Here is a 13,685-nt window from a genome sequence, read left to right on the forward strand (position 1 = left end):
TGAAGTAAAATCACTCTTGTGGGGCTGTCGATAGAGGAAAGGGAGGGTGGTAAGGTACAAGGACGGAGGGGGTTCAATTGAAAAAGAGCACTCCATTTCACTCATGTGAATTATCAACCTGCACTCAATGGCTCCCACAAGGGTGGAATTGGGTCAATAAAGAGCTGGTCAACAAACTTTGCACTCACCGAGGTGAGGTTGTTGGGGTGAGGTGACGGTTCGGTGAGACAAGCTTTAACCTCTGCTAGCTGGTGCAGGAAGGACTACGACAATGAGGGGTGTATTGCCCATCCTTCCACAAGCAGGTGAGTCAGTCAGAACACAGACCCAACACCACAGAAGGAGCTGTAGTATCCACAGCTATACGTCACTCCTCATGTTCTGTCTTCTAAATTATATCTGGAAGCTTTTGCACAATCAGTATTGAACCTGTACTAAAAATGATATACAGGAAATGAAAAAATAGTATAATGTACACAGTGAATCTCGTGTGCGACTGTTTCACAATGAGACATATCTAAACATTAAACTCACCAGTCAGCATTATTTCAGGAAAAAATGTGTGCGCATTCTTGGAGATTCTCTATTAAAAGGAAGGGTTTTGAAAACAAAACTTGTCTGGTAGAAACTGTAGGAAACTTTCCTTCTTTCAGCAGATCATCTGCATCTTATGGCATTAAAAATAACGTGTTCCTGTCACAAACAATGTTTTGTTGGATCCCAAGATGAAGGCAACCATAATACCAATAGAAGTGGAACCAAACTGCACATGACATCCTTTCCTCAATTTCAAAAAGCGTTTGAAATGTGTTGATTTGCACAGTCCACAATCCCTTCTGCCCACCAAAGGCATTAGTGAGCAACATGTCTACACCGATGTAATACAGACACTGAGCAAACCAGGACAAAATGCAATGAACTGAAAACAAAATTTTTCAGTTATGTTCTCCCTCACAATGCAAATTTTTTGCACCAAGCGCTGAAGAAGAACATTGAGGCTGGAACCTCCAACATATACTACTTGGAGCAATGGTGGTGCCCACCTTCAAAGTGGTCAAGCAGAAGCAAGAGAGGACCAAGGGAGATCGCATAGCAAAACTGAATGTGACATCCTGACATAAAAGTCTGCATGAAAGCACAGCTGCAGAAAGAGACCAACGTAACTGTGACGAAGTCCATAGAACGGTGGACAACTGCAGGTTCAATACCTGGGAGGTGGGAGTCCTGGTCGGTTTGAAACCGCAAAGCCACTTAGGGTGTGCCAAAGTCACACAGCAACTTACCTGAGACAAGCGAGACTGTGTCTTTGTCCCACGATACAACAGTGACATAGGCCTCCACCGAGGCGGGGATAATGCACTTGAAGACCGCCACATTGCCTCTCATGGCTTTCTGGTCCTCCACACGGACCGTGTAGGGCTCCCGTAAGACTGCATAGACAGCAGAAACAAGTGAGAGGATCCAGTGCTCCACTAGTGACAAAACACTTGACAAACAATAAACAAGTTAGTCTGTTTTGGGAACATTTGTATCTTACTTTGTTTAATAGAACAACAGAATGATTTAATAATACATTACAGTTCATAGAAATAATGCAAAAATCCACTCTGTAGTGTATAAGTCTATAAAAAATGGAATGAGGGGATATGTACAAGCAATATCACCAGGGTTATGCCATTGTAAATTTTGACATTACTCATGCTGAATTTCTGACCAGAAAACAAGAAGAAAGCCTGACACTCACCGGCCTTAATATGAACATCTTGGCTTCTAATTTTCCCTGAAGGATTCTGAGCTGTGCAATAGTATGTGTTATCATGAATTAAGTTGCTAAAGCTTGAAGGGGGGAAATGGAAGATCTGGAGAGTGCCATTGGGGTGCACGTGGCGGATCCCTGGAACATCATAGATCTCCTCTCCTGTGGCAAGGTACCAGCGCAGCGTTGCTGGGGGCACGCCCGCCGCGGGACAGGGGACCAGGGTCCCTGTGGTGCTGGCGAACACTACCTCTTGCAGAGATGCATTGACAAAATATAAGCTGGAATGTAGATCTTCACTGAAAACTGCAAAACAAAGAAAAAAACAAATTATTACCTAAACTCTGTGGGGAAACAATATTCATTCTTTGCAGATTTTTGAGAGGCATGCTGTTAATGCAACAATAGTGTATATTTGACTTTTAGTTTTGTAAATATTTGATTTATAAACACAGAAATGAGCTGCATTACATATCTCTGACTTCCTTTGTGCTTTGTTTCACACTGAAACCTTCAGTTCTGGTATATTAAGTATACAATCTAGGTGCAAATGGGTGCTCTGTTATAGCACACACATTTGACTGACAATTGTATTAGTAATTTAACTAGCACATTTTTTTTTATTTAAGTGCATACCACAAAAAGAACTTTGGCATCCAGTAGAGGTGCTGCCAGTGAAGTCAGAAAAATCATTTGCAATTCCACGGTAATGGTAGTGTGTCATGCCACTTTATATTTGAATGCTGCATTGATACTTGCTAAAACAGGCATAGCGGCGAAAACAGCCTCTCAAAATGGTCTCTCACTAACAGTAAAATCTGAATGTTCTGGAAAGTACAATGGAAAGTGAGGCAGTTCATTCAGTACTACAAGAGGTCTGAGGATGGGTTTTTGAAAACCCAGCACCACAAACTCCAAAGTATCATGGGAAACCAGTCAAAAGGCACACTGGAAGCAAATTTTATGACAGAGCTTTGATTTTTTTGAAAATATAATGGAGAAGCTTGATTTTTTAAGGGACTTCAAATGAAATATGAACGTTATCAATAAAATGTAGCGGTTTTACAGGTTACTGCAAGAAAAGAATTGCATGATTAAAGCACACCTGTCAAAAAGTTTTTTTTAAAAAAATTCAGTTTCTATACAGGTGGTCCCCGACTTACAACGGGGTTGCGTTCCGTAAAACCCATCGTAAGTCAAAAATAACGTAAGTCGAAAATGCATTTAATGCGTCAAATACACACCTCGACGTGACAGACTGGGAGATGCGGATCACTGCCGCTGCCCAGCATCGCGAGAGAGTATCACACAGCATATCGCTTGCCCGGGAAAAAATCAAAATTCAAAATTTGAAGTACGGTATCTGTTGAACAGCAATCGCTAGCTCACCTTTGTAAGTCAGGAACCACCTGTAATTTTACATTAAATTTATTTATTTAGCAGACACTTTTCTCCAAAGCGACTTACGATGGATAGTGTTATCACCCCTCACACTTTATTCACCGCGGTGACTTACACTGCTAGATACACTACATACACTGGGTCACTCATCCATACATCAGTGGAACACACAAACACACTCTCTCTGTCACTCACACACTATGGGGGAACCTGAACAGCATGTCTTTGGACTGTGGAAGGAAACCAGAGCACCTAGAGGAAACCCACGCAGACACGGGAAGAACATGCAAACTCCACGCAGACTGAGCGGGGATCGAACCTACAATACGTTCTCTCACACCACGCAGGTGCCCTGAGACAGCAGTGCTACTCGCTGTGCCACCGTGCACAGTTTCACCCAAAACTACCTATCTAAACAGAATTGCCTTGATACCATCCAAAAACACTAGAGTGCTAACTTTACTGATCAGTTGGTTTGCATCAGAAAGACAGCAAGTACTGAAAAACTCCTGGAAAAAAATGTGTGAAAAGGAAAACGACTCCACTACAGCCAATATCTGCAAATTTTTAGCAGGCACTCAGTACTTTAACCTCGCTAGGTACCTGTCGTTATCTAGTAACATTAAGGCAAGTTAGTTTATGTAACTATTAAGATTATGAAAAACAGCAAACAAGATGATTAGCTATTTGGTTATATACAAATATCTGGAGTGTAATCTTTTTTTGTTGCTTGAAGTTACACTATAAAATCAGTTTTATTTCCTCACATATCTGATGCCGAACACCTTTTATACGGTATTGTTAATTAAGCTGTAACGAGAAGACCACGTGCTGCGCTGTACGATAAAACGGCTCAAAGTAAACCGAAGACGGTTTGGATCAGAGTGCCAAAACTGTCCAGCCGTGCATTTTTAAACACTCACATACAGGAAGAGAAGATGCATTCACCAACATACGCTTAACATTTCAACGTTACACTCTGGCATTTAAGTGAAACATGTGGCCCAAGTTTGAAACGTTTCTTAATGCCAAAGGTAAACGCGTGCAAAAATACGGAGCGGTGCATCACCGGGAGAAGATGGAGCAATGCGGAATCCAAAGAGGATTCTAGGCAGAGCGACTGAAGAAGACCCACAAAATGGAGGAGCCCTACATGGTGGGGGCTAATGCTGCTCCCTCCATAATAATGAGAGGAACTGCTCCTGTTGCCTGGACGGTTGCGTATGCCATTCTGGCAGAATCTCAACCGCCTGCTGCAGGGGCCCAGGGCCATGAGGGAAGCAGCAGCCCACTATTGTGCCCTCAGGTAGCAGCTTCTGCCAGCAGGTAGACTGCTGAGTGTGAGGAAGAGGAGCGCTGAGCTCAGTGAGGATGCCTCTAATTTGTCAAGTTTACTTGGAGTTTGGAAAATATCCTGAAGAGATGCACCCGCCGGACAGTTAGCGTTTTCATTTCGCAGACAAATAATCACCCCCACCGGTTTTGCCGGAGAGCTACGGGCCCGAGACCTTAATCTCCAGAAACGCGCAACACGAAATGCAGCATTTAACATGCGCCGTAGACTGCCAGGCAAACAGCAGCATTAGGAGTTTCTGAAATAATGGAAATATAATTGAAATAAGCAGGCGAAAGCTGCGGTGCTAGAAGCAAACAGCAACAAAAGAGCTGTCACCGTGACTTTGCAGGCAGTGCGTATCACAAGCACCCCCGCAGCGTTCAAAGCCTTCTCCTGGCTTTGCCTTGAAGAGAGGTTAATACACCTTATGCATAACAGACGCGCTGCATCTCAGCTGGAACACATCGGCGCGAACGTTACGCTTCGGAAATGCGATCACCTCAGTTTATACGTTTCAACACACACAGCGAAATCTGTGAATATCTACGTCAAAATCGGCGCGAGCAAGTTCGCGGAATGTTTTGGCCACCTTCTTATCGAACACGTCCTCTCTTCACCGCCTTGTCATAATCTTAAACTGCCACTTAAAATGATGAAAGCAAAAAGCAACAAAAACGAACGTTACTGCTTCGCTTAAGTGCACGCGTTACATGTTAGCCGGAGAGAGGATTTGCATTGCCGTAGCACACAAATGTCAAACACGAAAGGCTAAAGATTGCCATTAACATATAACAGATTACAAAGCGGCACGTAGATATTCAGTTCTCACAGTAGTGAAATAACATGCTGGAGCAGTGATTCACGTAACGTGGGCTTGTCAATGGCGTGTAAGTGCCTAGTGGGTTTTTGTTAGCGAAAAGGAGTGGGACCAATTAGCTTCACTCCAGCTCATGCTAATTGGCGAGCGCTCTGTTTCCAAGCGGCGTACATTTTTCCCAATTGTTGAGCTTGGCTCTCTGTCTGCCCCGGGCCCCCGGGTTGCTCTCGGACTCATTGCCTGCCTCGGAACAGCTCACCAGTGACAGCTGGCGAGCTCCACCCTTGGGATAAAACATTTTAGCACTTCATAAATTTATAACAAGGTTTCAAATCACAGCCGTCTCCAACCTCAGTGTGTTCCAGCACACGCGCGCACACACACACACACACAGATACTATAAAACCATAGGATAATGTGTGTATTCGTATGTCACTGGTTAAATCAATAAATTATGTATGAAAATTGCTAATTAAAGGGTCAAAATATTTGACTAAGTACTTTGGTCACTTTGGCTGCTGGTAATATGATTGGTTTGGCTGTGATATGTTTTACATTTATTCATTTAGCTCATGCTTTTCTCCAGGGCGACTTACAATATTAGGATACCTACAATTATTTACCCATTTATAAAGCTGGGTAATTTTACTGGACCAGTATAGAGTAAATATGTTGCTCAGGGGTACTACAAGCAGAGGTGGAGATTGAACCTGTGACCTTTAGGGACCAAGGGCAGTAGGTTTAACTACTACACTACCAGCCGTTCAATATGATATGATGTGACACAATTGCAATGTGGTTTTTCAGCAAATGAGGATACACACACACACACACACACACACACACACACACACACAGTATTTGGCATGAGTGGTGTATAAGAACACAAAGAGAGTGATGATCTTCAGTTTTATCAAGTCAGCATTTGGTGTGTCAGAAACAACAGCATAAAACATAGTAGTGCCACTGTCAAATCTCCAATAAGCGACATGGGACACATCCCTGGCTTTTGATGGGCCCAGTTTGCTCTATATTCAGATTCCGTCTGCTTTTTTTGAATGGGAAGGAAGATGAAGGGGGCCACTTTGCACACACACAGTTTAATAGGCAATATTGCCAGCGCAGCGTTAGCATCTCAGATAAATGGACCTGTCAGCTGGGAGCAGCGCACAGAGCCACAGCCTGGAAGTGACTAACGTTGCACGCCCACTCTTTCACTGGCACCTGGAACGTCCTATGGAGAGCGGGTCTGCTGGAGTGGTAGTGGGGGGTTGGGATTTCCAACTGGGGAACCCAAGGTAAGATCACAATCACCCTTTTTGTCCTGGTGCCCTCCATCGCGTTTACCCTCCTTCCACTCCTTTCATGACATAAAACTCAGCATCTTGCTGATGCCTAAAACAGGCCTGCTGCACATTGTCAAATACAGTAATACCTCGCCCTATGTCATTAATTGGTTCCAAAGGGCGCGACTTAAGTCGGAAAACGACGGAAAACGAAATAACCCCTAAAAAAACAATTTAGACCCCCTATAAAGCCCTAATAAGCATTCCCCTTAAGTGTATACACTTCAATTAATGCTAAAGTAAAGAAAAAAGGAAATCCAAAAAAATGGCAGGTAAATAAGACAATTTTTTTTTTTTTTAAAGCTTTAAATTGATTTTATAGATTACAGTATACTATTTTATATTTTAACGTTTGCTTTAATTTGATTTTCTACTTTTTTTATTGTTTTTAAGTGATTTTTAAGCTTTTAACAATTTTTTATATTTTCGGCTGACCGACATAAAGTCGCGTCAGCCGACTGAAAACGAATTGTATTTTTCCATATATATTTAACAAAAAACCGACGTAAAGTCGAAATCGACGCAACACGAAATGACGTAGGGCGAGATATTACTGTATATGGTATAGCTACAGTTCTACAGTAGTGCTGTTTGACTCTGGTGAAGTAGTAACTTCTTAGCCAGAACTGCGTGCTGGGTTTCATGCATTTAGGAAGCCCATTCAGACTTGAGGCCCATTGCTTCAGAACAACTAATACAGCTCCAAATTCAAAATCACCGCACTTTGCAAGCTGGCTGCAAACTTGAATACACTGTAAAGTACTTAGCCATATTCTCTAAGTGTTCCACCAGACCCACAGCTGCCATCTCCAGATACAATTTTGCTAGTATAAAAAGGAAAGGAAGGATTCTTACTGTGCCCCTCCTTAACACCGACAGATATTATTCTGCCACCATACAATGAAGATTCCCATCTGGACCAGAAGTTTGTCACAATTATTAGCAAGCCAAAAGGTATCACTGTCATACCTCTTCTAGGTCTTACTCATTCTGAATCACTTGAGAAGAAACTGCTTATAAGGCAACCTACAGTATGGTATCAAGGCCAGAGTGTTCTCAAATCAAATTTAACCTTGACATATGTTTTAGAATACCCATACAGCATATTCATCATTGAGGGGCGCATAATTTGTGCCCCTATTCAATGCTACCCAGGACAATTATTCTGCCTGCTTGTCTCAAGATGCTCACTGCTGAATACCTACTGCATAAAATAGAGGAGCCTGCAAACCAATGCCACTGGGGTAGAGGGAAAGACTGTTGTTTGCCTTCAGTAAAGGAACATACAGTAGGTGAGAAATTCTGGCCCAAGACTTCGGGTCAAAGATTTTGATAATTTTGTGGGCAAATCAACTAGAGCTGGCCGTCTTGAGTGCCACAGAAACCAGACTCAAATTGCCTGCACAAAGGGCAAGCTGTCGCAGAGGAACAAGACCTATTTGACCCATGGGAGCTATGTGCTGGCTTTCCCTTCAGGAGGCCACCTGGCCATCACCAAATTGACAAAGGCTGAGGGACCCATTCTGATGATGTTCTGCTCGTCAGGACACCAAGAGATTTTTGAGGACTGGTCTGGCTGGCAGGAAGGCAACTAATAAACTAAAAAATAAGCTTGATCTGAATCCATAATGCGTTCATAAATGATTTCTTTTACATGCTGTATGACCTCAAAGGCCTTCATTGAATTTTAACAGTGGTCCATGGGTTTAACTTTCATGTCCACGTAGTAAAAAAACTACTGGGTACCCCATCGCAAAAAGCACAATCTTGCTTTTGAAAATGTAGTGTTATTCCAAAGAATATTTCTCAAATCATTTTATTAACTACAGACAGAGGATTGGCCACGCAGACAAATTAAGGTTTATATGCCTGGGCAATTAAGAAGTGGTTCAGCAACATTGCAGCTGATGTGTTTTTTTCAGACAATGAAACCAGGATGTATACTGTGTCAGGGCTGATATAAAGACATTCACCTAAGAAAAAAAAATTTGCAAACAAAAAAGGGAGGAGAAGATGAGAGCTGGGGAGCATTCAGACAATAGCACAGTGGTCCTTACTGCAGGGGGTGTTGGGGGAGGAGATATGGAGGTTATCTGCATCGCCCCTCTATTAGTCTTGCTCTCTTTCTCCCTCTCTCTCCCTCTCTCTCTAAAATCAGTGTAGTACACAGTATCCTTCAGCTCACCTTGGCTAGCATCTGACCCTGCCTGTCCCCTTTCTTGTTCTTTATAACCTTTCAGCAGCAGAGGGACTGAGCACACCCAAAACCCCCAGTACAGTCCATGCAATTGAAAGAACACAGAGGAAAACTGCAGACCTTGAAATGCAACAAACTAAATTTCACTATGCCTGGCATTTAACAAAATATCAACAGTGCACCGGTCAGGAGGGATGTAATGAAATATTAATAACATCCACGTTCGGCCCATTGGCTATAACTGCAATATGTATAAGCTTACTGTACAAACAACAAAAACTGCAATTGCAAGAAAATATGTTCAATGTTGACAGAGTAAACAGGAGCAAGAAGCATAATGAGTGTTATTAGCTTGTGACCAAGATGTTGCTGGGTGAAGAATCTCAGAAAGGGTCTTGCTGCTGTACCTGTACCTTCACATCCTGAACTGCTTCAATGAAATACTCTGCTCAGCTGTGCAAGTCTCTTTTTAATAAAAATGTCCACCAAACAGTTAAAATAAATATAGGGACTGGACAAACATAAATCATTTCATTAAGTTAATTCTTATATATTTAAGAAACTAATTCAACATTTACATTGTTTCTTCATAGGTATGTTATATTCCAAGTGTCAGGGTAGTCATAAAAACTCAATATATAGCTACACTACACATATATGAGTTACTAGAAACACTTAGTGGTATTAATTTTATATTCCACCAGGAGTCTTCTGAGGTATAAACTTTTGATGAGGAACCAGGCCAATGGACTTCAGCAGGCCTACATTCCCTGGTAAAGAACATAGAATTAACAGGTTGTGAACAGTTATTGGATTAGGAGATTTGCTCCTCCTTCTAAGACGAGGCCTTGCATAGACAAGATCACTCGATATATGTTGTCCCTCTAGGGGATGAGATCAAAGAAAATTAAAAACACACAAGTCCTGGGAGACAGACCAGACTGTGTGCAATTCACACAGACAAATAATGAGGTTAAATATACTGAGAATTGCTGCAAATTGTTTTAACTTGGTATACAATGTGGAAAAAAAAGTTTCAACTCAAACTGTTTTATTGTTCATGTGATCCAGCAAGAAATTCAAGTATGAGAAGTCATGCTTCTCTTCTGTTTAAGTTCCACTTAAATCAATATTGAGCAATAAAGAATGCATCAGGAGTAAGAATTTGCTAGCCTTGTGTATGTCTGTGCACATGCACCCCTAAAAAAGACCTTGTGAAAATAATACATCAAAGGATTATTAATTTATAATTAATATTTCCAAAGGTATAAGGACATGGATCTAGCTTTCTTTGGTCTATTGATAATGCAGCAGCAAACGCTAAAAAAGATCAAAACCACCTGTATGTATGTGAAGCGAATATTAAAAGAAAAAACACCTCCAGATATGAACAAGGTCTCTGCTCGTATTACTCTAGCACATTGCCAAAGGTTCCAGATTGCCAAAGGCATTCTGTGTTGAAAAATGTGAATAGATAAAACATTAAATCTCTAATATTGGAGCCAGAGCTTTTATAATCTGTTTTCAGTGAAATGTAAGTTGATGGGCAATATCTACTGATACATAGCCGTTAATTTATTCTTTAATTTATTAAATGAACCAAACGTATACATTTACAGACTTATGTGAAGCACCTTAGTGGTTGTCTTATTTTTTGTCATTTTTTTCACACCATAAATTATCTCATGAACAACAAAGGGTCCTGTACAAATTGAGACATTATTTAGTGATTATTTAGCTAATTAAAAGTAAGTGCAGTTTCCCAAAGAAGTGAATAAATTTTCCGGTTCAAGAAGATTTTGGCATTGTATTGTTTCATAACTAGAGACTTCATACAGTGGGTCACCATGCACAGTAAAACATGAACAATGCAAAACCAGATGGATAAACAAAACAAAAACAAAAAATGTAACAAAGGTCTGCTTGAGCCATTGCTTAAAAATTAATGCTTCTAACCAATACTGAGCAGGTCCTTCAGGATCTCATCCTCTGTAGATTTAACCGCTAAGCATCTTCTCTTTCAGACTGGGCCAGCTTTTTTAGTGCACAGCTCTTGTTGTGTCCAAACAACACTTTTCAAAGCTACGGTCTGCTCAACACCGGAGTGAAAATTTCTAATTGACGCAATTTTTCATGAGCTGAACCATAAAGGGGAAATAAGTGATACTGTTCAATAATGTATGAAGTGCATCTATAATTAATTTGGCATTTTTTCCATCGCCTTGGCTAGGAGGCTGATTTTAAAGAAATCCTTAACAGTGGTAAGTAATGGAAAGGGATTTATGGGTGTCCATGTGTCACTGTCTCTTTTGTCTACCTGTCTTGAGTCCCTACTCTGGCCCTACTGCGACTCACCCTAAAGTACTCTTGACTGTAATGCACTGTTTGCTGGGCCTGCACTTGTCTGAGTCTGCTTGATTGCCCTGCCACTGTATGGCATGGCTTTGACAGCCCAAGGACAGTGGCTGCCGGGAAATCAAGGTGATTCCGAAGAGGGCGGACTTAGGAAGCACTAGTCAAAAACACAGTGTCGCACCTGCTGTCATACCCAAGGCTTTCTTAGATGCACCGAACTACCACACCCTACTGACAGTTAAAAACTTTAATGAGGTATGTTGCATACAGTGCATATATTCCATTATTTCCACTTATATTCCGCATAATATACAGTATTTCCACTATTTTGGAAAGAGAATGTACACAGCATACAAGCAGGTATTTCAGAAGTCTTTGTTGAGTAATTACAAGTTTGGGAGAGAACGCAAAAAGCAAGCCAGGCCAATATCCAGCTTAAAAGAATGAGTATAATAATCATAAAGTAATGGCACACAAATTATTCAAACAGAATTTAACTTAATGGTTTTATCAGTTGAATTCGACAAAGAAAAAATTCTCAGAGGCAGAAAGGTTTCACCTGCTGCTTTTAAATAAACCTATATCCATACCATATGTTATTGTAGATAAAAAAGTATCTAAATATGGTTTTCTACAACTTGTTTGTCTCTAAGATACTGTAAAATATTTGGCAGCTTGAATTTTTTTTTGACAAATCTGCACAGCGACAAAATGGCCTGATAGCAACAGCAGAACATTCCTTCCACTGAAACCTCATCAGCTCTGCACCAGTTAATTTCCACTCAGTTTAACTATTAGCCATTAACTTGCACACTAAACGAACATCAATTTACATCAATATTTCCTAATGTTCTGTATCATCTCCAGCTTTACAGTATCACATTATTTCTGCTTGCATTTATTTTTTGACCGTATACTACCACTAATAATGAATTTACATTCAACAGGCATAAAAACACCAAACCACAACTTCCTTAAGGGAATATTCTGATGGACCTGAGAATGCTACAGTTTCTCCTAATATCCTACTCCGATGTACAAAGCAATCTTGAATGAATGCAGACTCCTCGTGCTTTCGTTGGGATTAACTGCAGCTCAATTGCAGAAAATGAAATGTGCCTACAGACGGAGTGTAACTGCACTTTATGGACTGCTTTTGAAACCACTGAAGCCATTAATTTAAGTAAATGTGCAATCAGTGTTGACCACAAACACACACACACACACACACACACACACACTCACCAACAAAAACAGCACATGCATTAACCCATTAACGACTCAATTCCTCTGAACTGCCAATATGTTTATATCCATCGCTGACTGACAGGTCAGATTTGGTACAGGTTGAACAACACAGTAACATGGCAAGTCATTCCATTCTTGTACACTGTTCTTGTAATATTTAGTGCCATAACAATTAAAAAAAGACAGTACTGTAAAGGGACATTAATTTTAATGTGTTATCATTTAGATGTGCATTTCCTTTTATACATCTAACAGAAATTTTAAATTTTTAAAATTTCATATTTGCAGTATTTAGAATTACTGCGGCCCAACTACAAAATTGTGCTTTGTACAATTATTTTTAATCATACAAATGATTTGCAGAAGTGTTTACAAGAAAAAAATATATTTTTACTCTGGATTTGTATACAGTAATGAAATCTCTCCATGGAATTATAATTTCATAAAAACCTGTTAACATTTTTGCTGTTTTTTAAAAAACTATTCATTTTTGGAGATGATGCACCAAACTACAATTTAATATAAAATCTTGTTTATCCATTCAATGAATATGTGCGTTTTCAGTTCAGTTTTAAGTGCAGCATTTCTGAATATACCCACCTAGCTATACACAATAAAAAAATGGAAAATTTGTACAGAAATTACAAAAAAAAACAATAATTTATACTAAATTAAACACACCAATAGAAACTGTGTTCAAGACAACGTATGTCTTCTAGCTAATACAGCTTAGGCTTTGTACTTTATTTTTTGGCTATAAACAATAAAATAAAAGTTTAACACGTATTAATGAATTTAATCAAACCCTTTAGGAGATGTCAAAGTTCTTCCGCCTTCTGCCAAACTTCACATTAAAATAATTAGTGTAACTTCTTGCTGTCAGTTTGTACTATAAGCCATGGAATTGGCCACAGCCGAAGAAAGAAGTCACCCGGTGATTTATTATAGCTGAAAGGGAACCCACAAGTCCATGTTCTCAGCAGATTTCTCCACTTCTCCTCAGAGGCCTACTGGCCCATTCTGCTCACGTCACCACATTATCATAGCAGCAATTAGGCTGCATGCAGAATAAAAGACGCAAGTACTGATTCGCATGTAGATGTATTACAGTCATTTTCATTTCAGTGCGCACACATCTACAACACATCCTTACAACTGATATGAGCATAGAGTCCTGGTTACTATAAATAATTATTTTAAAGGTATCTACAGTACATAATTTTACTGCA

At 40.2% G+C, this 13,685-nt stretch overlaps 1 protein-coding gene across 1 annotated transcript in view; it reads right to left on the reverse strand.

The window, feature by feature from the left end:
- The window catches only part of dscamb (Down syndrome cell adhesion molecule b), a 133,019-nt gene that overhangs the window by 102,163 nt on the left and 17,171 nt on the right, over nt 1-13,685 (reverse strand). Inside the window, exons 2-3 of the mRNA XM_029255616.1 lie at nt 1,745-2,062; nt 1,284-1,430 (exon numbers count right to left, since the gene is read on the reverse strand). Of these exons, the coding sequence (XP_029111449.1) occupies nt 1,284-1,430; nt 1,745-2,062 (465 nt within the window). The remainder of the gene's footprint in view (nt 1-1,283; nt 1,431-1,744; nt 2,063-13,685) is intronic.

Source organism: Scleropages formosus, chromosome 10, assembly GCF_900964775.1.
Source record: "Scleropages formosus chromosome 10, fSclFor1.1, whole genome shotgun sequence".
Classification (NCBI taxonomy): domain Eukaryota; kingdom Metazoa; phylum Chordata; class Actinopteri; order Osteoglossiformes; family Osteoglossidae; genus Scleropages; species Scleropages formosus.